Here is a 23,264-nt window from a genome sequence, read left to right as displayed (position 1 = left end):
GCCTGAGAAAAGAAGAGCAATTAGCTGCTTTTACATCCCTGGGTCCTGGGTCTGTGCGCAAAGGCAACTGCAATCTCATTAATCATGAACATGAGGGGCAGTAATAGAGGAGCGTGTTTATGTAAAATTTCCCCACACAATAATCTCCTTCATGTTTAATAGCCAAAACAGTGGTGTTGCCTCAGAAAATGACCCTCTTCCCTTCTTTTTCTCCTCTCGGCCATTTGATTTTTCGTTCCATCTTATTTTTGTGTGTGTTCCTTTCTTTTTTTAACGTGTTGTTTATCTCACTTTCACACAGAGTCAGTGGAAATGTATTGATCCTGCTGAACCTTCCAGCACGACATTGTACGGGACATAGAGTTTAACATAGCTCCTCCTCCTCCTGGGGAGTCTCCTGGCAGACTCCCCAGCCCAAACTCCTTCTCCTCCGTCACTTCTCTCTATTTCTTCTGCTTTTTATGCCTCCATTTGCATTTTTATTGTTTCATTGCTTGCCTCTCTCTCTTTCAACCCCATATAGTGTCTGTTTATATCCATTTCCCCCATCCCTCCTCCCTTTAACTTTGCCTTTTATTGCTGTTTTTCAGAATTTTGCATCATCGCCTTCAGCCCAGTAGCCATATATGATTCAGGACTAAATATAGCTCAGAAGGACATTATAAGATTATCTCATCCCTTTCTTCTCTTTCCCATGCTCCGCCTTCTTTTCCAATCTTTCCTTCTCTCTTTTAGTCTTGTCATCTCTCTGGAGTGATGTGCTAGTTTCATGATGATGATGATGATGAGGATGATAGGACTATGTAAAGCAGAGTGGATCATGGATTTGGTAAAGGTCACCTGCTGCTGACCTTTACTTTTGACCATCATAAGACAAACTACTCAGCATAGTGGAGAGTCCCGAGATTACCAATAAATGTATAAAACTTTGATTTCATTATTGTGCAGAAGTACAGTTTTTATTCACTTTGAGAGAACATCTACATTATAAAGTAGAACATTGTACATTTTTCATTGTATTTCTTGCAGCTATAGTTAAACTGGTATTTTTAGACGAGCACAACACAGCATATTATGGAAACATCAGTAAAAGGTCTGTATTTATATGGTGCTCTCATAGCTGAAGCTTACACTACAGCCTTACACCGTCGCCCTAGGTCATTACATTCAATAAAAATGCTTTTTATGTGCTAATGTATCACCAATGCTAAAAGATTTCTTGTATATAATGCATATATGTATATTGTTTATATCCATTTTTACTTTTTACTTATATAGCTATAACTTTAACTTTCATATACTTTTTTAGATATATTTAAAATGTAATCAATCATTCTTTCTCTTTTTTTACCAGAACTTATTTTACCTGCAATAGTGCGTAACTGAAAAATTGAAAGACCTGAAGGAAAAGGAAAACAAGGAGGACATTTTCAGCACAATGTGTTACTGCAGCGTTACATACCAGTCAGTAAACATTATCTCTTATCTCAACTTACTCTTTGCGATACAAAATGAGGACATGTATCTCTCTTTAAAAGTGTTCCTCTCGTTTAAAATAAAACAGCCCTGCTGAGTGGAACGTCATCAACAGTCATACAGCTGGTTCTATCAGCTGACGGGGAGCCTCTCATGTGCTGTGAAGGCTGTGGGAGGGGTCGAAGGAGGAGGATGTTCGTAGGTGTGTTAATGTGTGAGCGTTTGCTTGCAGAGAGACACAGGAGGAACACAGTGTGGAGCTGTCCATTGTTGCTGGTTCTGAAAGTAGATTACCGCTTCCCCACTAAAGAGGGGATTTAAATTTGATAAACAGGAGGGAAGAAAAGAAGAAGGAGGAGGAGGAGGTGAGGTGAGAGAAAGCCAAGTAGAGTTTGTGAGATTCCTTCATTGCCACAAACCCCAGAGGTTGACTGCAGACCGGAAGGAAGTTCCCTGAGAACTTGGATTGCAAGCACGTCTTTAGCCCGCTGTAAAGGTCTTACTTGGACACTGAGTTTATTTCTTTAACTCACTTTCTCTCTCACTCTCTCTCAGTCTCTCTTACTTGCTCTCTCTTTCTCTTTCTCTCTCAAGCAGACACTAATTTGGACATACACAGGGATGGAGGAGTAGTGGGGGAGGGAAAGCAGGGTTATAGAGGGAGATCACTGTTTCTTCTTCTTTTTTCTCCCTTCAGCTCTGCAGGACAAGGGACAACACAGAGAGTAGAGAGGACTCTCCTCCACTTCATACGCTCTCCCAGAAGAAGTTGTATTGATTGCCACTTTACTCTAAGAGTGCTGCTACAGCTCCTGGGGGGGTGCCGCTGATATTGTCCTGGAAACCTCCGTCGTGCTACCTGCAGCCTGCTGTGTCGTGGGTCGCCGTCAGGATGTCAGGCTGTGCCAAACGCTGCAAACAAGGACTCGTCAAGTTTGTCATTTCCCTGCACAGACTGCTCACGGGGACTCTCATTAAAGGTACGTGACTGTCTCGAATGTCTTTTATGAACTCAGTCACAGTTTGTAAATAACTGTTGTGCAGCAGACAAGGCCAAATGAACATTGAAGTGCCCCAAAAGCAGAAGTGAAGGTCCAGTTTACCTCACGCTCAATCTTCATCCTGTACAACCGTTTGGCGTCTCTGCGGTTGACCTCGTTCTGTTTCTGCGTGCATGTTCTCCAGAGAAACAGAGGGAGACAGAGACGAGGTAGAAGTAAGAGGCTAATAAAGAGGAGAGCTAAAGTTGATATACGGCAGTTTTGCGTGTGTGTGTGTGTGTCGCACGCACACTTGTGATTAATGTAAGTAATATAATGTGTCGGTGTGGCCATGGGGAAAGGGAGCTGTATATACATGACGCTGAGAGCAAGGGGAGGGTTTAACTGTTGTGATTCTTTATTTGTGCTTTAGTGTGCATGTGTTTGCATGTACTTGTCTATAAGAGGCTGTGATGACAACTTTTGATTCAAACCTATCTTTTTAGGGACATTTTGGTAGGTTCTCACAACCTTTAGGGGCTTTTTAGGGGTTAAGACCTAGTTTTAGGGTTAGAATTGGGTTAATGTTAGGGTAAGGTTAAAGGTTAAAGGTTAGGGATAGGCATGCAGTTGTGAGCGTGGAGGTTAGGATAAGGGGCAAGTGACTGCATTATGCCTGTGAGTGTCCTCGCTAAGAATGCTGTACAAGAATTTCCTTTAAATCTTGAGCTTGTGTGTGTGTGTGTGTGTGTTTTTGCTGAAGCAGGGGAGCAATGCAGGGAAATATACATAAAAGCATGCTTCACTTACTGTATGCAGCACAGTAGCTGCCAGGAGGCACACACACACACACACACACACACAGTATGAGGCTCTTTAAGCCAGTTGACATTTTTGGCTGGAGGCTTGGGAAACATCAAAGACACCAGTCACTCATACAGTCATCGCACAAAGACATGCTCTTGTGCACAAACACTCACACAGAACAAAAGTGTTTGCATTCAGTCACAGTGGGTAGACTGACGTGCCCTCGAGGGCATCCCCTCCAACAGCAGTCAGGTCTCGGTCAGTGTTAAAGGAGCTAAGTCTCACACACACAAAGCTACTGAGTTATTTGACCCAGGAGTAGCCTCACTTTGTTAATTACTGCCACACACTACACTACCGTTTGTGTTGTGATCAGTAAACGTCCAGACGCAGTTCTGGTCAATGATACTGTGAGTGAATGTTGCCAATCAATGTCCGGTGTCAAAAACCTTTTGTCCTTCCGGGTCAAACACCAAACAACAACAGTGACAATGCTGCCTTTATACACCTGAGCCCTTATGTGGCAGCGCGGCAACACCCAACACACACACAGCAAATTACACTTTAAATCAGAACACATTAGGCTCTTATAGTCAGGTTTTGGTCTCCGTGAGGACTACTGGACCGGACACGGTCAGTGTTTGTGCCAGGAAAGGCTCTTAAGAGGTAACAAATACAGTAACACACATGGAACACACGTGAGACACATTTACACAGGAACAAGAAAAATATCAGACATCTAGTCCACACGCATGCACACACGTGTTTGCAGCTGTGCTTCGTAGGACACTGCAGTGACTACCATTCATTGAGGCAGCCTAAACAAAGCGTTATCCCTAAACTTAACCAAAACCAGTTAATGCCTAATCCTAAGAGGAAAAACACACACAGAACTGAACAACGTAAAAAAATAAAAAACATAACACACACATTCCAACTCTTTAAAGGTCAGTTTTTTTAGTTTAATAGATGTTGTGTTAGCGATCTGCTTGTCATTGGGTGTCATGTGATACAATATTGTATTTCTACTTAAAGCTGACAGTTCGAGAATGTAAAGGACGTCTAATCTAACATGGGTTTATGGGTAATATTACTTAACGATATTTCTTATCTGCATGTGAAGCGTTTCTGAAGATCGATGTTCCAGTGTAGGTCAGGTGGCGAAAGTGCGGCATCATCACTTTGTCTGTGAAAGTGATAAGTGTGCGTGTGGGCCTGTTTAGTGACTCAGGACGTGCTTGAGGGTAACATATGTCACATTCACTGCCACTAGATGTTACACCAGTACCAAAGCAAATGTTACGGACCACCAGGGGGTTTAACAGCTAATTATATAAGTATGAGGAGCTTCATTAGTTTACATTATATGTCATGACATTTGCAGCCTTTAGTCTGTATAAAAATAAGGTCAGTAATACTTCTAGCAGGTGGGTTTTAAGTCTCTCTTTCTTGACCTGTGCTAGAGCCCTCTTGTTTTATTAATGCGTTGTTTAAAGAATGAAAAAGATATTAAAAAAAAAAAAAATGGAATTCCCATTAAACTCTATTAAAACCATGCATGATATTGCCGTAACTGTGACCTCCCCTGATGAAAAATGAATAGTTATCCTACATCCAAAGTAAATATAATACAATGAAATACAATCAATCTTTGGTGGATGAATGTAGGGTTAAAACAGAGAGGTTAAAATCCTGAAACACATTTTATACAGGACAACATTAAACTATTACATAGGAAAATACAACCTTTAACAGCTGTATTTAAAAACCCTAATTTTACAGGATGAAGAATGAACTTCTGTAGGATTAAACACGATTAATGTACAGTAGTTTTAATACCAAAATTGAATATGAAACTTTCCTTTGACATTTCTGTGTTTTATAATTATATTAAATGTAGTTGTAATAATGTCTATGAAGTGTATCCACGGCACAATAACAAAATCCTCCTCTTCTATATGATATGTATGGTATGAAGGCAGGCGCAGCACTGGCTGCCTTTGCTTTGCTCTCCTGTAATTACAGAGTATTTCAGATGACCTTTATACCAGATTAACATTTGGTATTTAAGAGTAAATTGTGAGGAAAGAATACATTTGCTCCCACTTCTGAAGGAGCAGCTAGTTTATCTCCAGGTCCTGCTCTGCTGATGGAGGAGAAAATACTGAGCTAAGGCAAAAAGAGCTTGTCTCAAAGGATTTAGTTGAGTGGAGAACGACTCTCAGAGCAGCATTGACCTCTGCTGGCACTACTGAAAAAATACAGGTTACCACAAATCCCATCACACGTGCAAGCACTCACTCTTTCATCTTAATAATCAAACACGCTCACAGAAATGAAGCATTTGTACCTAATTCTGACTTTTTCCTGTATACTACACAGAATTTAAAATAGTAAAAAAATATGAATATAGATATAGAATCAGGACTCAGGAATAGTGTAAAATGCTGTTCCTGTGTTGGTCAAAAAACGTTTAGTAAGGGTGTGTGGATGTAAAACACTTGGAAAGTGTATTTTCTTCTATTGTTTGTTTTTACCCCAAATATAATTCAAGAATATCTAAAAATGTCAATGTCAAAGTCTTTGATTTCAGCCAGTGTTAATCTATTGTACTAAATATGTATAGAAAAGCAGAATTCTTTCACAGAATGTTTCTTTGGCTAAATCTATTTCACAGAAGTCTCAACCTGGAGCTCGCAGGCCGCCGCTCTCTGCTCACTCGTTCCAGCTGCAAGCTGATTAGACCAAATCTCTCACATTTATTTCACTTCCTCTTAGTTAATCGCTTACTGTCAGTCACTTCCTGCATTGCAATAACTCCGAAACCTCTCCTCGGCCTGCTGTCATCTCTAAAAACCCCAGAAACGTCCTGTCGGGCCGTGCCAAGTTGTAAACCGTCTGCATAATTTGACTTATCCTCTCGGTGCAGCCTGCCTTCTGGTGCCTCCCACTGCTACACACATTCAATCAGCCTGGATGCAGAACCAGACTCTCTGTGGTGATTCTGGGCACAGGTGACAAAATACCTATAAGCAAACAAAACCTCCGTTTGGCCTGGAAATCCACAGCAAAACTGCGGCCAAGTCACAGTTCAGAAAGAAAAGCCTGTAGGTACGAGAGTCTGAATCCACCTCACTCCAGTTAATGCAACAATATTTTAACTGTCTCTGATAAATGTACTGACTCGTCATTTTCACAGAACTCCTCTGTTGGGATGTTTGGGAACATGCGCTGTTATTCAACCTTCTATTCTTTCTTTCCTAACTGTTTCCTGCCACAAATAGAAAACAGGCTAAAAGAAATAAATGTGTCGTTCTGAATGTTGTGACTCCAACATTCTACATTTTTTATTTATTATGATTTAAAATGTGATATTTCAGTGTATTGATTCTTGACTATAAATCTTATTAGGTATTTGTACCTCTGTCCCTCCCACTAGTGTTTTGGAGACTGCACAGTAGGGGGCGTCAGAGGTCTCTTTCTTATTTCTAACCCTCTCTGTAACCCAGTGACAGACCTCGAGTCCTGAGCGAATGGAGCTTTAAATTTTCAGAGTCTCAAAGTGCTTTGCTAATGAAGGAGCTGTCCCTCTCATGGCTGATGGCGGACTCTCAAACTCTGAGGCGTTCCTCATAAATGCTTCACTGAAATATTCAGCAGCTCCTTTTTTGTCCTTTTATCAGATATTCACTTCATGACCCTCCTTCTCCTCCTCCTCCTCCTCCTCCTCTTTGAGTTGCCTGCACCTTTGTATGTGGAGATAAGAGGGAGGGAGAGAATTACAGATGAGTAAAAGACAACAGAGAGGAGGAAAGAAAGTAGAAAGCGCACGAGTGCATGCCTGCATGTGTCTTTGATGAGGATATTAAAGTCCCGTACTGTACTACACCTGTGGGTGTGCTGCTGCTGCTTAGCTCCAAAATGCTGTCATATCAGTTTTTATGTGCCGCTGGGGGACGCGGTGCATGCCAAATATAATGCATAATAATAACACTGTTACACACACACACACACACACACACATAACCGTCCCTCCCTCACAGCACTATAATCAATCCCTAAGCTGCATACCATTAGCACCTCCATCACTTTCATCTGCTGAGGAGGGAGAAAAGGGAAACACAGAGGAGGAGAGTCAATAGAGTTGTTTGTATTCAGTTCACACAAACCACCAGGGTATTTTAGGTACAGTTAAACCTGCTGTTAACCGTTCCAGCTAACAGAAAGGTAAATAAAAACGGTAAATGTTTTTTTTTTTGAGGAAACAACACTCTTGTGTGTTTAGTTAAATTATTTTATTAGGACCTCACTAAGCATTGGCAACAGATACTCGTCCCGGAGGCAACATTTAATATAGAAGGAAACAATAATAGAATGATTGCATTGTAATTTTTGTTTCGTAAAAGATGTGGTTTTTCACATCTTGATATGGGTGACATGCAGTGTGTGTGTGTGTGGGTGCTATACAGAGGTGAATCTCTCTAGGAGATGCACTGAGTCACAGGAAGTAGATTGCCCCTAGAGCGAAGGCTTGAGACAGCAGAGATTTACCAACATATAATTCTACACCTTTAAATAAAACATAGGCTCCACTGAACCGCCGCTGGGCTTGTTTGAGTTGAATATATGAGAGAATGAGAGTGCAGTGTCCCCCGCTGTTGTTTCATTTGCTCAGGTTTTGCTGTAACTGTTGCTGAGAGTCTGTCCTAATGTGGTGAACGAACAGGAGTGGTTTAGTTTTTTAGTTTGTGATGAGATTCTCCGTTTCCCAAACTTACATAGAATAATCCAGATTAACAGAAGAACTTCAGAGGGGAACTGCATCTCTACCATGAGGCCTTGTAGATATTGTTACCACAGTTTGTTTGTTTTTGTTTGTTTTAAGCCGAGAAAGCACATTTTTTCACTCAGATTTTGTTCACATGTATTTGATGACTGTATACACAACACTAGGACCCACGTGTTTAACCACAAAACCAAACCAAAAACTCACCCAATCTGCCAAACAAACAAGGTCATACATGAAATATCTTCAAGCTCTGAATAAATAAACATAAATCACCACTACCAGTTACTTTAAAGAATAACGCATGTGAAATACAAACAAACAAAACAGCAAATAAGTAAACAACCAATCATGCAGTCAAAGCTTGTAACGTTTCATCCTAAATGGTTTCAAGAGCAACTCTTTCAGTCACTTCCCCACACTGACTGTCTGCATGGAACCATGAAACTATCGTAACATTTGCTGTGGGTTGAAATGATTCTCTCACGTATCAGCAAAACGACTGTGTTTACTCTCTGCATATTGATTGTCGCCGGGCCTTGTCGCACAGCTCGGACTCGGCTGTTCGTAAGAGCATCTGACAAATATTTGGCTTTGTTAGAGGGGAAAAGTGACATGTGAGGGACTCTTTGCAGCGGCGACAGATGGCTGAGCTCCGCGGTGTTACTCCTCATGCTCGTGTCTATCAGGATTGTATCCTCCGCTCTAAATCAATCCGTTTGTCCCGATGACTCAGACTGAAACTGAGCCCGTTTGAGCCAGTTAAGACACCCTTTGTTGTTCACTTCACTCTTCCTGCTGTTCCCCCTTGTGTCTTGTTTCTATACACTCCTCTGCTCCCCGATTACTTCTACACCCTACCCCCTCTCCTCACCTATCTGCCCTCCATCTTTCCCAATTCTCTGCTCTCATTTATTTCTCCCCTCCGTCCGTCTTGCAGTCCAAATTCTCCACTCTTATTTGTCTCGCTTCCTACAGTCTCGCCTTGTCTCATTTCTCAATTCTTCCGCTGTCATTGCCCTCACCTCCTCTCCTCCGTGTGGTCACCACTATGACAGATTCTCTCCAGGCTTTTTGTCTGATAAGACCGGGCAGCAAACTAACCGGCCAATTTATTATTCACTGCTGGCTTGCCTCATTTCCTATACGCTTGTCAACACCCTCTCTCTCCGCTGTCACGTATCTTCTACTTTGGACCCCACACACTAACCCCCCGGCGTATCCATTCATGCAGGCAGCAATCTCTAGTCTAGTAAAAAGGTCTGTTGTGCAACGCTTAATATGAGATGAGAGAGAAGCAGGCTGGCACTCATGATGATCCACAGCAGCCTGGACTGGACTGAATAGCAGTGCAGACGATGTCAGGCTTAATGTCTTGAAGAGTTTTGGCAGACGGCCTAATGCGAGGAACCTGTTGCTGTTAGTGTTATTGCATAGAGACTGTTCTGGTTCCCTTGTTTAAACCACTGAAACCATTAGATTATGCTGGTTGTTTACAGCAGATGTGAGACATGAGCAAACAGCCTCAAGGTTTTCTTCTTCTTGCATTTTCTTTCTGTAAAACTTTAGGCAACTGTTATTAGTACATCATGATGGAAAACGGTACATTATGAGGAGACGTTGAGACTAGACGGTTGTTAATCCTACAGCAGCTATGGGATTGTGAGGAGCTCAAAGAGAACGTCACATAATGTGAGAGATAAATTCTCCGATGGATGGACGGACAAAAAGGGATTGATGAGTTACTGACACACATTAGGTCAGCTGCACCTATATCTCAAGATGACATGATCTCACAGTTATCTAAGTGTGGATGTGTTAATCTGCCTCCACCACTAACTTCAAATGTGTTATTTATATATGTTTAAATACTATGTTCAGATTAACAGGAGTGACAAATATGAGTGACACATATTTACCAAAAGCTGATTTTCTATAACCTCTCCAGGTAGAAACAGTTGTGTGATGGTGAGATGAAACACAGGAACACACTCTTTTGATGTTGTAGACTTAAGCGTGTGCAGATTTTACTTTGCGAGCCGTCTGTCAAGTGCCTAAGATTAATTTTTACTCGTAACGCTGCTGGCAGCCGTGGTTTCAGTGAGAGTGAGAGTGAGTGTCCGTGTCTCACTATCACTTTCACAGAACAGCTGTTAAATGTTTCATACCTAAATAAAAATACCAACGTTTTCCTCTGTTTAGAGGATTTAAAGAAGGCTTAATCAAGACGTTCTTAATCAAGTAACAACCTTCGACAACAAAGTTTCCAAACATTAGCCACTGTAGAACATGATCATTACTAGTGTAGAAGGATGGAACACGATTTGCTGTTTGTTTATTTATATATATTATATCCTGTAGTAATGTATTTGACATTAAAGGTGTCATTACATGAACAATGTACTGTTCTGCAGTATCATATCTCAGTCACATTCTAACTATAAGTAATTATAGACTTAGAGACCTTCACAGTAGAGGTTGTGAAAAAAACAAATATTTAGCCAATTTTATAACAGCTCGTGTCTCGTCTTCACACATTATATGTTAGAAAACAGTGGCTGAGGACATGTGAGAAAAAAAGATTAGCACTGTGATAAGGCTCCATGACACACAGGAGCCATATGCTGCGTAGATGACTCCTTCATCAAAGGTTTGTGTGTTCGCACCTGCTTCTACACCGCTGCCTTTGGTCTGCGAGCGAGCGAAGACGTCTTTGTCTTGAAAATGTGACTTGCTTTGCTGTAAAAACACACAGCAACGCTCTGTCCCTTCATATACAATTCCTACAGATGAGCAACTGAAGTAGACGAGAGGAACACAACGAACGCAGACTCCTGCTGTGACGCTGCAGGTGCTGCAGGTGCTGCAGATAAAGAGGAAGAGGAAGAGGGGGAGAGAGAGAGGGTGGAGGACCGCTGCTGAACTAGCTCTCTGTTTTGCTGCAATATGGGCAGCCCATGGCCAAGTGGATAGGCGCTTGTCTTGCAACTGGAGAGTTGCTGGTTCAATTCCCTACCAACTCCTAATTTTAGGAAGGTTTCTAGTAGAGGACGGGTTAAATGCAGAGGAGGAATTTCCCTGAATAAGGATGAATAAAAGTCTTAAATGTTTACATGCTCTTTACTCAGACCTGGATTCAGGACCTGGTTGGTGTGCATGTTCTCCCTGTGTGTGTGTGTGTGTGTGTGTGTGTGTGTGTGGGTTTGTAGGTTTTCTCCAGGTTCTCCAGTTTGCTCCCACAGTCTAGAAATGTGCAGATTAGACAAATTGGACACTCTAAACCAGTGGTCACCAACGTGGTGCCCGCGGGCACCTGGTAGCCCGCGAGCAGCCAACGAGGTGCCCGTGGGCTCATTTCACTTCACCTCACTTGTATGTATCCATATGATCACTGAGTAAAATGTCCTTGATATTGTTTATAAAAACTGTGATAATCATTAGGAGTAAGCACTGGAATTAATGTGTATGCAATTGAATGCATAATATTCATCATTTAAATGGTAGACTGCATAAAATGTTAATATGGTAGCCCTCCATATTATTCTCTAACCTTCAGGTAGCTCTCGGTCTCAAAAAGGTTGGTGACCCCTGCCCTAAACTGACCGTAAGTGTGAGTGTGAGAGTGGATGGTTTGTTTCTGTGATCTTTCTGGGACCTTTCGCCCTATGTCAGCAGGGATTGGCACCAGCTGTGACCCTCATGTGGAGAATAAAGTGGTAGAAGATGAACGGATGGATGCTCTATACTCATCTGACTCATCTGTATAACACCAGGAATAATTCAGCCCTCGGGTGCTCTTCACATGTCTCCTGCCAGACTGTAGCTGTGATTAAGAGCTTTGAATAGTGAAGGGCAACATTACACCTCTCAGTGGACAGTCTGAAGTCTGTAACCAAAACCTACTTAGTTCGGATTAGGAAAACATTGGGCTTAGGATAAAAACTGGCCATATTACTTTACCCCCATGTTCTTCATTAGTGTGAAGAATGACACTGTGGACACGCTTGAAAGAATCCAAGGTTGATTTGACAAATCGAAGTCACAGGAGGGTATTACATTTAAAAAAAAAACAAAACCCCTTGCCATAAATTAGGATCGCCAAAGTGAAGGGCAACAGAGGGACACATTCTTCACACCCAGCAGCAGCAGTCATTTGTTCTTCCAATACAGGGCTGGTTTTCATGGTTAGGGTCTCATTTTATCTTTAAATCTTCGAATTGTTCTTTTGCATTGTGTTGTAGGAGACGAGACAGTAAGCTCATTGAATGGCCGCATGCGTGCGAGTCTCTGCCGCAGTGTGTAATTAAAAACCTGTTTTGAGATATCGCCTCCGCTTTTTGGAGGTAACTGCCGGATATTTGTGCCGCTGTCTTTCATTTTTATTAGAAAATGGAGTCGGCTCTGTCTTTTATGAGACGGAGGATGGTGTGTGTGTTAGTGTGTGTGTTTGTGTTTTTGTTACCTCTTTAGGAGCTTTTGAGGTTTTGGTTAGTCGAACCAAATACATGTAAATCAATGCCATGCCTTCAGAAGAATAGCTGAACAAAACCAAAACCTGGTCCTAATGAGGCGGAACGTTTAGCGCTAAGGTTTGAATTGTGATTAGGTTTAGGGTTAGTGTTAGGCATGATGGTTAAGATAAGGCTTTAGTTTGGTTTGGTTACGCTGCCGTGATTTCTCTCATTCTTCTTTCCTCTCCCTTTCCTTTGTCTTTTTCACTCGACACCTCAGTCACACCTCCCTCCCTCTTGTTTTGACTCTGTATTCAGATGACTGCTGTCAGTAGCTTTTAATGAATGCCGTGTCCTAATGGCTCTATCATTGGAATTGATGGCCTCGGCTCAGCCACGGCAACGGCTCGCCTGTAAATTGTTTTCCTAACTAAAGCCACGTGAAGAATTTCAATAGGAGCTTAAGTCAATACCGTCAGTGCAGTGTTACACAGAGGGTTGCAAGGGGTTAAGCATGACTGACACAGGAGTAGATGTGTGAGGTGGACTGTGTTGTGGCGTGGCGTCATTGCCCCTGGTTTCTGTTGATGTGTGTGTGTGTGTGTGTGTGTGTGTGTGTAGTTGATGGATTCATCAGCCGAGTGAAGAGCCAAAACACATCTGATACAGCTTGTTGATGCCGAGGAGGACATATGCGAGGTGGCGTCTCAGCAAATGTAGAGGTGTCAGATGTACAGGGCTTTGTCCGTGACCCACCCACTGACTTAATCATTTCACACACACACACACACGTGAGGCACATGCATGTGCAGGGACAGCAGCAAATTCACTCTCCTCTGTGAAACTGTTTGTTTACTGAATGGTGAAGGGGGGATGGCTCAGTCTCGCTCCCCCGTCATCTCCCTTCACCTCCTGCACTCTCTATTTTGCTCCATCTCTCTCTTTCACACTCCTTCTTCCCTTCTGCTCACTTTACCTCCCCTGCAGTTTGTGAATCCACCTAATTTGTCTCTGTCTCTTCTCCTCCGCCTCTCCTCTCTTTCTCTCCCTTTTCCCCCTCTCATTCATTTTGCCTTCTTATACCCTCTTCCATGACTCTTGCCCGTGCTCTCCAGACGCTCACACGCGGACCCCTTGTCCCCATCTTGCCGTCTCTCCATCTCTGTCTTTCCCTGTGCAACAGTGTGCAATTTTCCATTTCCACACCAGACAGACAGAGGTAGAGACGGAGCGAAGGGGATGAATAGGAGGGGAAGAGGAGCAGAGAGAGAGAGGCAGATGCGTAAAGAGGCACAGAGGAATTGATGGAATGACAGTCTGGTGGCAGGGGACAAACAGAGAGAGAGAGAGAGAGGAGAGACAAAATGAGGCTGTGCAAGGTGGAGCGATAGAGGGAATGTAAAATAAGCAGCAGCTTCAGTGGTCGCGCAGACAAAGGTAGCTTCAGAGTGTGTGTGTGCGTGTGTGTACCCTCTTTTTCATTCACACACACGCTCTCTCCCTCTCTTCTCACACACATACACCTCCCCTCCCTCCCTTGCTCTCCTCTCTCTCTCTCCCTCTCTCACTCAGTCACTCACTCACTCAGACATACACACCCTGGAGCAGAAGGAGCAGAGCAGTGTGGATGTGAGGCAGCATGAGAAGTGATATATATACTTCCACACATACAGATGGCTAATGGACTAACTTAATTACAACACACACACACACACACACTCACTAGCACACCTTGATTACAGGCAGACGGAGACACAAACACGCACTCACTCACTCACTCACTCACTCACTCGCAAGCTTACACATTGTGTCTGTAGCCAGAAGTCAACATGGGTCTTGTGATGGGAACCTTTTCCATGCAATCCAAGCAGGTGAACTACCACAAAGGTAAGACTGTATTCATTTATTCAGATTTTGAAATAGCACTTTTGATGGGCGTGTTTCTGTGTGAATGCTTTTCTCTTGAATGTGAGCACCTACATACCTGTGTTGTCTGTGGCGCCTCAGTGATGGAGTCTGGTGTGTTTGCTCATGAATATTACACAGGAAGTGCATTATGAGAGTGAGGTCAGCATATGTCGAGGTGCTTTGATGTAAAGTTGACAAAACATATCAAGTCATCCATAATTGGTTTGTGATGCAATTTCCAGGCCATCTGCCCTCTGTTTGAACTGTGGATTTAGAAATATGCATGTGTGTGTGTGTGTGTGTGTAGCTGTGCCACTGGGTATGTCTATAAAAGGTGATGGTATTTACCCTTATGCTCCAAACCAACCTGCTTCCTGTCTGCCCTGCCCTGCTACTGTTTGACAAGAGGAAGCTGGTACTAACACTAAACTCCTGCACACTGATGTGCATGTGTTCATACACATACATTAGCAGCAAATATAGAAACACCTATTTTACTGCTCCGGTGTAGGAGTGTGAAAAAAAGGGACAATACTTTGGGAGTGTTGTGTGGCGTCTATGGTGGCAGTGTGTATTCTTGTGTCTGCAGTAAATCAGTGTGGCGTGATCCATCAGCGTTTGGCCACGGCCTGTCCCGCGTCTGCTGACCTCAAACCATATGGTTGTTGTCGACAGACACTTAGCTCCATCGCAAACACCTAAGACAGAAAACAGGAGTGAGGTCATGTTTCACCACATGTCACATGTGTACGGGCAGAGAGGCGAGACGATCTCACACAAAACCCGAGTGACATCATGTGAAACAGGCTGCGCGCTATGTGCCGTGAATGTTGTATAACGGAAAAAAACCCAACATTTTTTGTGTTGCACATGTCAAACATTGAAGCCAGACCGCACAGAGTATTTGAAATTGCTTTAAAAAAAAATGCACTTGAGAGACATTATAAAGTGTTTCTGAAATACAGGCATATATAGCATCCTGCGTGGGTTGTTTACTTTAGTTACCAACCTCCACTTCAGTTTATTGCATGGCAACAGCTCTCAGCAGATCCTCCACAACTGTGTTCAGTAGATACTTGAGGTGCTTTTTCCAAGGTGAATGTTATCTGTACCAGGACACACAGTAGTGCAGTGGTTAGCAGTGTTGCCTCACAGCAAGAAGGTCACCGATGGCCGAGGACCATCCTGTGTGTGTTTGAATATATATATAGTCTAGATGACGACTTACAGTACAGTTTTTGACATTCATCCATTCACTCACACGTTCATACAGCGCATCGATCACTCATCTTTAAGTGAAAGACGACTCGTCGTCGAGTTTGTATGTTCTATGTGGGTTCAGTTTCCTCCCACAGTCCAAAAACATGCAGAGGGAAATTTGACACTGAAATGTGAGAGTGTATGGTCTACAGCAGGGGTGTCAAACTCATTTTTGTTCAGGGGCCACATACAGCACAATTCGATTTCAAGGGGGCCGGACCAGTAAAAATAGTAAAAATAATAGCATAATAACCTATGAACAACAAGAACCCCTTTGTTTTTTCTCCTTTGTTTTACATTTACTGAAGGATCATTTTACAAAACATGAAATTTCTTGAGAAATATAAGTGCAATTTCAACAACAAATTTACTATTTACACAGCACACTGGATCTATAAAGGCACAAACATTTAGTCACGGGTATCTGGAGCATTTGACATTACGTTTAGATTAGTGTGAAATTTTAACAAATTCTTCCTGTGGGCCGATTGGACCCTCTGGCGGGCCGGTTCTGGCCCCCGGGCCGCATGTTTGACACCCCTGGTCTACAGTATATGTTTGCCCTGCGATGGACTGGCAACCTGCTCAGGATGTCCCCTGCCTTTCGCCCTGTGTTGTATGGGATTGGCTCCAGCCCCTCGTGGAGGATAAAGGAGTAGAAAATGGATGTAGCCTAAATAGAAAGATCACAGAGAAAACACACACACACACACATGACAGATCTCGGCCATGTTGTCCTCTCTCATTTACAGCGTAACCCATTTACAAGTTGGGGAAGGCAGCAATGCTTACGAAGCAACTATGATGTATTTCCAGCGGTTTTGTGCTGGAAAGTCTCTCCTCCAGGGTCCTCTACAATATCCTCTAAAATAACAGCCACCTTAAAGTTTGCTCTGTGCGAGGAAGACGCAATGGATGAGTCAAGTGCAGAGAGTGGGAGTGGGAGAGAAAAACTGGGAAAAGTTGAGAGAGGAGGTGAGGTTGCTCCTCAGGGTGCTGCAGTTTGAGTGTCAGTGAATGCATGTGTGTGTGTGTGTGTGTTTCACCATCTGCTGCCGCGTTATAAAAAGTGGCTGAATGAAAGCAGGGCAGAATGTATTTTGCGTGGAAGGTTGGCTCACCCGCGACATAACTCAATATGAGGCAACGATGTGGGAAGGAGCCAAAGGTAACTTGAGGTAAGTTGCTGACGAACAGAATTCAAGGATAAATATGTGCTTTCTCAGTCTGACTCAGACACGGCCAAGCTGTAGATGTAAGAAAAAAAGTTGTGATTGAACAAAATCAAAGACACCGCACAACTGTATTGACTTCGTCTTATCAGTCTCTCTCTCTCTGGCATGATGTAAAGATTCTCGTCACATGTTATAAGAACACAGGCGGGGGCAGACGGGTCAATCCGAGACAGAAATGTTAACCGGTGAGTCATTAGCTAATGGGACATGAAGTGGATTCAAAATGTTTCAGGAACAAAATTCCAACCCTAGCTTTAGTATGAATTAGATTAGATAGAAACTTTATCTAATCTATCTATCTATCTATCTATCTATCTATCTATCTATCTATCTATCTATCTATCTATCTATCTATCTATTTTCTCTCACAGAGCAGCACCGGTGACACTCCTCCTTATGAGAAAAAGACTTTCCTTTGTTATACATATTTTTTTGTAAGATTATCAAACTGCACGCAGACATAAATGAATTCTATTATATTCTATTCTAATTCTCTTCTCCATGCGTAGTCTGACCCAGAGCTAACATCAGAGAGGAGCAGAAACCTTATGTATATAAGCGTTTAAGTCACATTCATTCATCTCTATGTTGCGTGGTGAATGACGACAAAACACTGAGAGTGAAGCCCTTAACGAAATGCTGCATCCATTTACAGTCCTGTCCAAAGCCTTTCACGGCAATAAACCGAGTGAAATGAGCTTGAGCGTCAGTGTTTTGTTTTTCAAACAAAGGCTTATTAAATGAAGGCAAACTGATGTGGTGGCCTTCATCAACAAGCATCAAAAGCAGATGCATTAGCCAGTGTCCTAACTGTTGTCAGGCTCTCTGCTGGCAACAGGGCATTTATCAACACGTATCTCTCTACACCTGGGGCAAAAAAAAAGAAATTTACCCAGTGTCACTGCACAAACTGCTCACATGAAATATTTCCCTGTGGGTCTGTTATAAACTAGAAAACCTGCACCTCGCCGACACATTCATCTCGCTGTCTGTCCGCTCCATTTGTTTCTGCCTCTACATTCATTTCTTGGTACTCTCTCACTCTGTCAAGTGAATATTTCTCCCCCCCTCTCTTTGTCTTGCTCCCTCTCACCTCATTTCACCCCCTCATTTGGACTTTTATGTGTTTTTTCCTTCTCAAGCTGCTCTCTTCGTGGTCCAAGGCTATTCATCTGCCTTTGCCGCTTATCTTAGGTTATCTTGTCTCTTTCTCGATCACGCCTGACGTCTCTTTGTGTTCAGAGATTTGCACAGAGGATGTCCTCGTGCTATTCTAAGATCTCGCCGATTGAAGCATGGCAGAGTGAATGTAAATAGGTGGCCGCTTGTGCACACGTGTGAGTGTACATGTGTGATTTCTGGAGAACAAGTGCGTTTGCTTCAGTGTTTCCATCTGCAGTGAGGCTAAATAGCTGAGAGGAGGAGACCTGTTTCTTTAATAGGCTTTACATTTTACCACCTTACTCTCTCTCTCTCTCTCTCTCTCTCCCTCCCTCCCTCCCTCTCTCATCCTTGCACATCAAAAGATGTGCACCAGAAGGGCCAATTAGGATGGCAAAACAGCTTCAGAGGCACATAGCAACATGAAAATGGTTATGTGATTAATCCCATTCCTGAATCATGCATGTGTCTGTGTGTGTGTGTGTGTGTGTGTATGTGCAAGTAGGAGCATGTAATGACAGGATGTTGATAATACACTCTGGTCTAATGCTATGCATGTATTCAACGGACTTAATATATGCGACAGTATGGGTGTAAGCGTCATTTTCATAAAAAAAAAAAAAAAAATCTGCCTGCCATTTAAGATCCTCTGTCATCGTTTGATTTTCCAGTGTCGCAAATTAAACCCGTATCTGAGCATTTAGGGAACATTAACAACAATAATAATAATAATAATAATAATGATAAAAAAAATCCATCTACTCTACTATAAATAAAACAGGTTATTTGCGTAAGATTTGCAGGCAAAGGCTTTGCTCAGTTCTTCAAAGATAAACAACAGTTTCTATGTCATTTATCTCAGTAGCCAGCTCAGCCCTGCTCTTGCCTTCAGGCCTTTATAACATGAAGCCAATGAGAGAAATGCAGATGATGAATATAGATAGCTGCTTAGCTCTGACTATAGGGTTTTTGCTTGTAATCACAGTGAGAGAAGCAGCGACGCACAAAGCGTGAGTTAAACTGATGCGACAGTTGAAATGAGATGTACGGGACACTGTAAATGTATTTTTACGCGTCATGCACAACCATGAAGTAAAATTCTATCAGTCATTTGAACCCAGAATCAGAAGTATCATCTATTCTGTATAAGAAAAAGCCATTTCTTTCTATTTTGCCACAGTCTGTTTTTGTTGTCGTATTCGAAATATGATATTGATTGGGTTCATTTCCCATTCTGCTACTGATTTGTACAATATCTGAGTAACATAAACACGAGGGGCTGGGGGATTCATGAACACAACAAATTAGTCATTTCTGTCTGCACTTTCATGGCACTAATTAAGCCCTTCAGGAACTATTTTATGCTTCATAGAAAACAATTTCTATTTCTAAATGGAGCAGCAGAAATGCTGAGGAAAAAAACCCAAACAAACCCGCTAATGCTACACGGACTTTATGAGGTTTATGATGTTTTTAAAATTGTAATACTGAGGGGACCGTCAGTCCTCAAGCAAACCTACACCTGTGTAGGTTTGTGTGTTTGTGTTTCTTTGTGACCTCGGAGAAATAAAACGTTGTTGTGCAGTGAAGCAAGGACAGAGGCACGAGGAACAGCTTCAGTTATCTGCAAAATAAAAAAATGAAAGAACAGGTGGAAAAGTTAGAAATGCAGGACATTGGTCTTCACGTCCTCAACAGACAGTGTTGACGTGCTTCTGTGCCACCGTGCGGCTGTTTGTGTTGCAAAATGTTGTGGAAGAACAATCGTCCGCTGGAAATAACACACTGGCTCTTTGATGTGTCATTTGACTCTGAGGAAGCGGTTATGTGTGAGTATGTGTGTGATGTAAATAATGCATGATGTGCAGCGTCGTCCCCCCCGAGCCCACAGATGCATCAGGTCAGTGAGTCATGGTCCACATGTCACAGACCATGTATCATCCTTTTTTATGACAAAGTGCAACAAATAAATGAAGAAACTAACACTGAAAACGTTTGCAGACATGCTACAGTTGATGTAGAAATACTGTGCAACACAATATTTACACTGAAGCACTTACATTCTTAATCAATTCACTGTCGTCTCTGTGACACTGATGTGAATAATTCCATTGGTCCAAATTCAAAACTCTTACTTTCCTGTCATAGGTGGTGTAAAATATGAATTTTGAATCTTGAAAAGTGTTCAAATTTAAAGTTAAAAAAAGTCAAAGTTAAAAAAAAAAGGTCACAATTGCTCATTTTATTAGTCTAATGGATTCATTAGCTAATGCCTCCGGGCTGTTTTGCATTAGCGTGTGTTCATGACTCAGTGTCTCAGTGTTTGTCTCAGTGTTGGTGCTACACATTTAAAGAGTCCGTGTCATTGACAGTTTGTTTTCTTCCTCTTTTAATCCTGCGGTTGCACCCGGCTGAATTATGTAGAGTATCTTCCTGTTGCCGCCTCCATGTGTGTTTACAAAAGCATCCGATGTCAATCTAGTCAAAGTAAACAGCGGCAAAGCTGACACCGCATCATTTCTCTCTTTCACCATTATGCTTTACTGGGGGGTTTTTCCCCTCTCTACACATCCTGTCTACCTTCCTTCCATCTTTATTGCCCTCTCTCCACTGAATCTGTCCCTGCTTACACCTCCGCCCTCATCCCTGTTTTCCTCTTCCCCATTATCCCTGGATAATGACAGATCGATAGCATAGGGTCCTTTAATTATTTCATTTTTCATAATGTGATTGTAGGTGATAAGAGTGAGGCTCCGTGTGCGATTCACTAATAAAGATACAGAGAAGTGTCAGTGTGATTTGGACAGCGGTGGATATTAGTATTGATTTTCCTAATAGACATGTTCCTCCCTGTCCGAAGCTTTGCTGTCCCTGTTGAGTAATTGCAGCGCTTTATGTGGCGGCTGCATGGATTCATAAACTAGAACTGTTGATGGGTCTTTTAGGAGCGGAATATGTAGATTTTTATGGTGTGTGCTGTTTGGATGTTCACTCTCGGTGTGACTGGTGCAGCTGAGCTGAGGTGATTTTCTCCAGCTTGCAGCCAGTGTTATAATCTTTATCTCTACACTTTTTTGCATTGCAGTTTTTTCCCCCTCATTGTCTTTATTTCCTCCATTCGCTCTGAAAGAGAGTGTTTACATGACCCACTCGCTCTCTCTCCTCCTGCCTTCTGTCTTGCTATGGCACTCGCCCACTCTCCTGGCTTTTGTTGTCCTCTTCTTCATTTTTTTTTCTTTCACTCTGTGCATCACATTCTAATCTCCCGCTGGAAGGTTTCCTGGTGTGTTTCCTCCTCCTCCTCCCCCTCCTCCTCCTCCTCCTCTGCTTCCACTGCCAAATATGTTTCTGTCTATGCCTTTGGTGCTTTTTCATTCTTTGCTCCTACCAACTTCGCTGCTTTGTTATTTTCTTCCCCTTAAAACTCAGTCAAATTGGCAGCAATATTGTACATGCGAACACACACACCCTTGCTCTGATGTCTCGCTCCTTCTCTCTGCTCTACAGACAGACCCTGAAATCATTATCAGAAGGAGAAATAGCTCTGCCAGTCTGTCAGCTCGAGATGGATAGAGACGTGAGTGTCTTGTGTTTTGAGACGACAGAAACACGATGCTGATACGCGAGCAGGGATTTACAGGGAGAGATGGGGCGAGATAGAGGTGTGTGGTTGGCGTACAGGCCGCAGTCCTGCAGACAAGCTCGTAGATTGATGGCGTGGGGCGAGATGGATAGATACGGTCTAAGGTTTAAGATGAAGTGGGATGCGGTGACAGCGATGTGGAGAAATCACTTTGATAGCCTCTAGATTCCTATAGGCACATACGGGCAGAGTGTAATGCAGCAGAGAAGGTGTGTACAGCATGTGTGTGTGTGTGTGTGTACATACTGTTGGTATGATGCCAATAAAGAGAACCTGTCTTTGATATTTAATATTAAAGCACGTGTGTGTGTGTGTGTTTGTGGGCATGACAACATTACTCCCCACTGCTGCCCATTCTCTCTCTCTTTGTTGTAACACACACACACACACACACTGAGCGGCACAGTTTCACAGAAGCAGATTGCAGATTTTTTTTTTTTTATTTACTTGCCAAAGAAAATCTTTCCATATGTCTTGCTAACAATCACGCCTCGTTGACTATTTTGCCCTCAGCCAAGTCTTCTGAGAGCGCTCGTTGGCACATTTGCATAAATCTAACACAGGCGACCTGACGTGAAGAAACTACAATATTCATATGGTGAATATAAAAATGCACGTGGCAGGCATGTGTTGACGCCTCAAAACCTGCGATTTGACCAGCGCCGTGTCACCTATGGGATGCTGTCAGTCACACTGGTGTATGCTCATATTCACAAAATTGACATCATGTTCTATTGAAGAATTCGTGGACTCACTGAATAACTCTTTATAAATCATGTGAAGTTCATAGATAGATCCCATAGATGATGTACTATAATAATTGTTGCTGTTTATAATCTCTCATTTATTTCCTTTTTCTCAGTTGTTGAGATCCTCCACATCCTAACAGCGATCAATCGACAAAGTAGCTTGGGTTAAAAAAAAACATGACAAACCGTTTCAGCTGGCTATTGCAAATCCTACTACACCTGATATGTGTTCTCTTCTATTCATTCAGTCACTCATGTTCTAGCGCTTATCACGCTCAGGGTCGAGGGAAAGATGGAGCAATCCCAGCTGACATTGGTTCTGACAAAGGAGGTTTTTTTTTCTTTTATATCCCAGACAACTTTATTTATTGATCGCTACAGAGACGTTAAAGCTGTAGTGCGTAACTTAGGGGGGTGCAGCTGTAGCTTTGAGAGGACGTCAACAAATAACATGGCAGAAAAATAAATGTTTTTGAAATGATATCTCAAGCTTGAAGCATTTTTAAAAATGCATATTTTATATGTCGTAGCCTTGGGCATCCAGCATTTCTTTTTGATTGTTAGTATGATTCGTGTTTTACTGGCAAACACTTTATCAGTTTATGTTCCGTCTTGACCAGCAACAGCTTTACATTGTCTGAAATGTCTTATATAATCTGACGGTTATTTTCTCGATTCATCGAGTAATCGCTTGGTCCATAAAATATCAGAAAACCTTTAAAAAATGTTGATCGGTGTTTGTCAAACCTGGAAATGATGATGTTCTCAAATGACTTGTTTGTTCCACAAAACAAAATGATTCTGATTT

General features: G+C 42.4%; 1 protein-coding gene across 2 annotated transcripts in view; it reads left to right on the top strand.

The window, feature by feature from the left end:
• Positions 1-23,264, top strand: part of LOC122778555 (Kv channel-interacting protein 1-like) — a 41,572-nt gene that overhangs the window by 4,044 nt on the left and 14,264 nt on the right. Inside the window, exon 3 of one of the 2 annotated variants that reach the window (XM_044040567.1) lies at positions 2,174-2,456. In XM_044040567.1, coding sequence (XP_043896502.1) covers positions 2,369-2,456 — 88 coding nt within the window. In that variant the 5' untranslated portion in view covers positions 2,174-2,368. Of the gene's footprint in view, positions 1-2,173; positions 2,457-14,057; positions 14,388-23,264 lie in introns of those variants that run through there. The other variant, XM_044040569.1, reaches the window with a different exon arrangement.

Source organism: Solea senegalensis, linkage group LG12 (genome assembly GCF_019176455.1).
Source record: "Solea senegalensis isolate Sse05_10M linkage group LG12, IFAPA_SoseM_1, whole genome shotgun sequence".
In the NCBI taxonomy this organism is placed as follows: Eukaryota; Metazoa; Chordata; class Actinopteri; order Pleuronectiformes; family Soleidae; genus Solea; species Solea senegalensis.
This window is presented reverse-complemented; position numbering and strand designations above follow the sequence as displayed.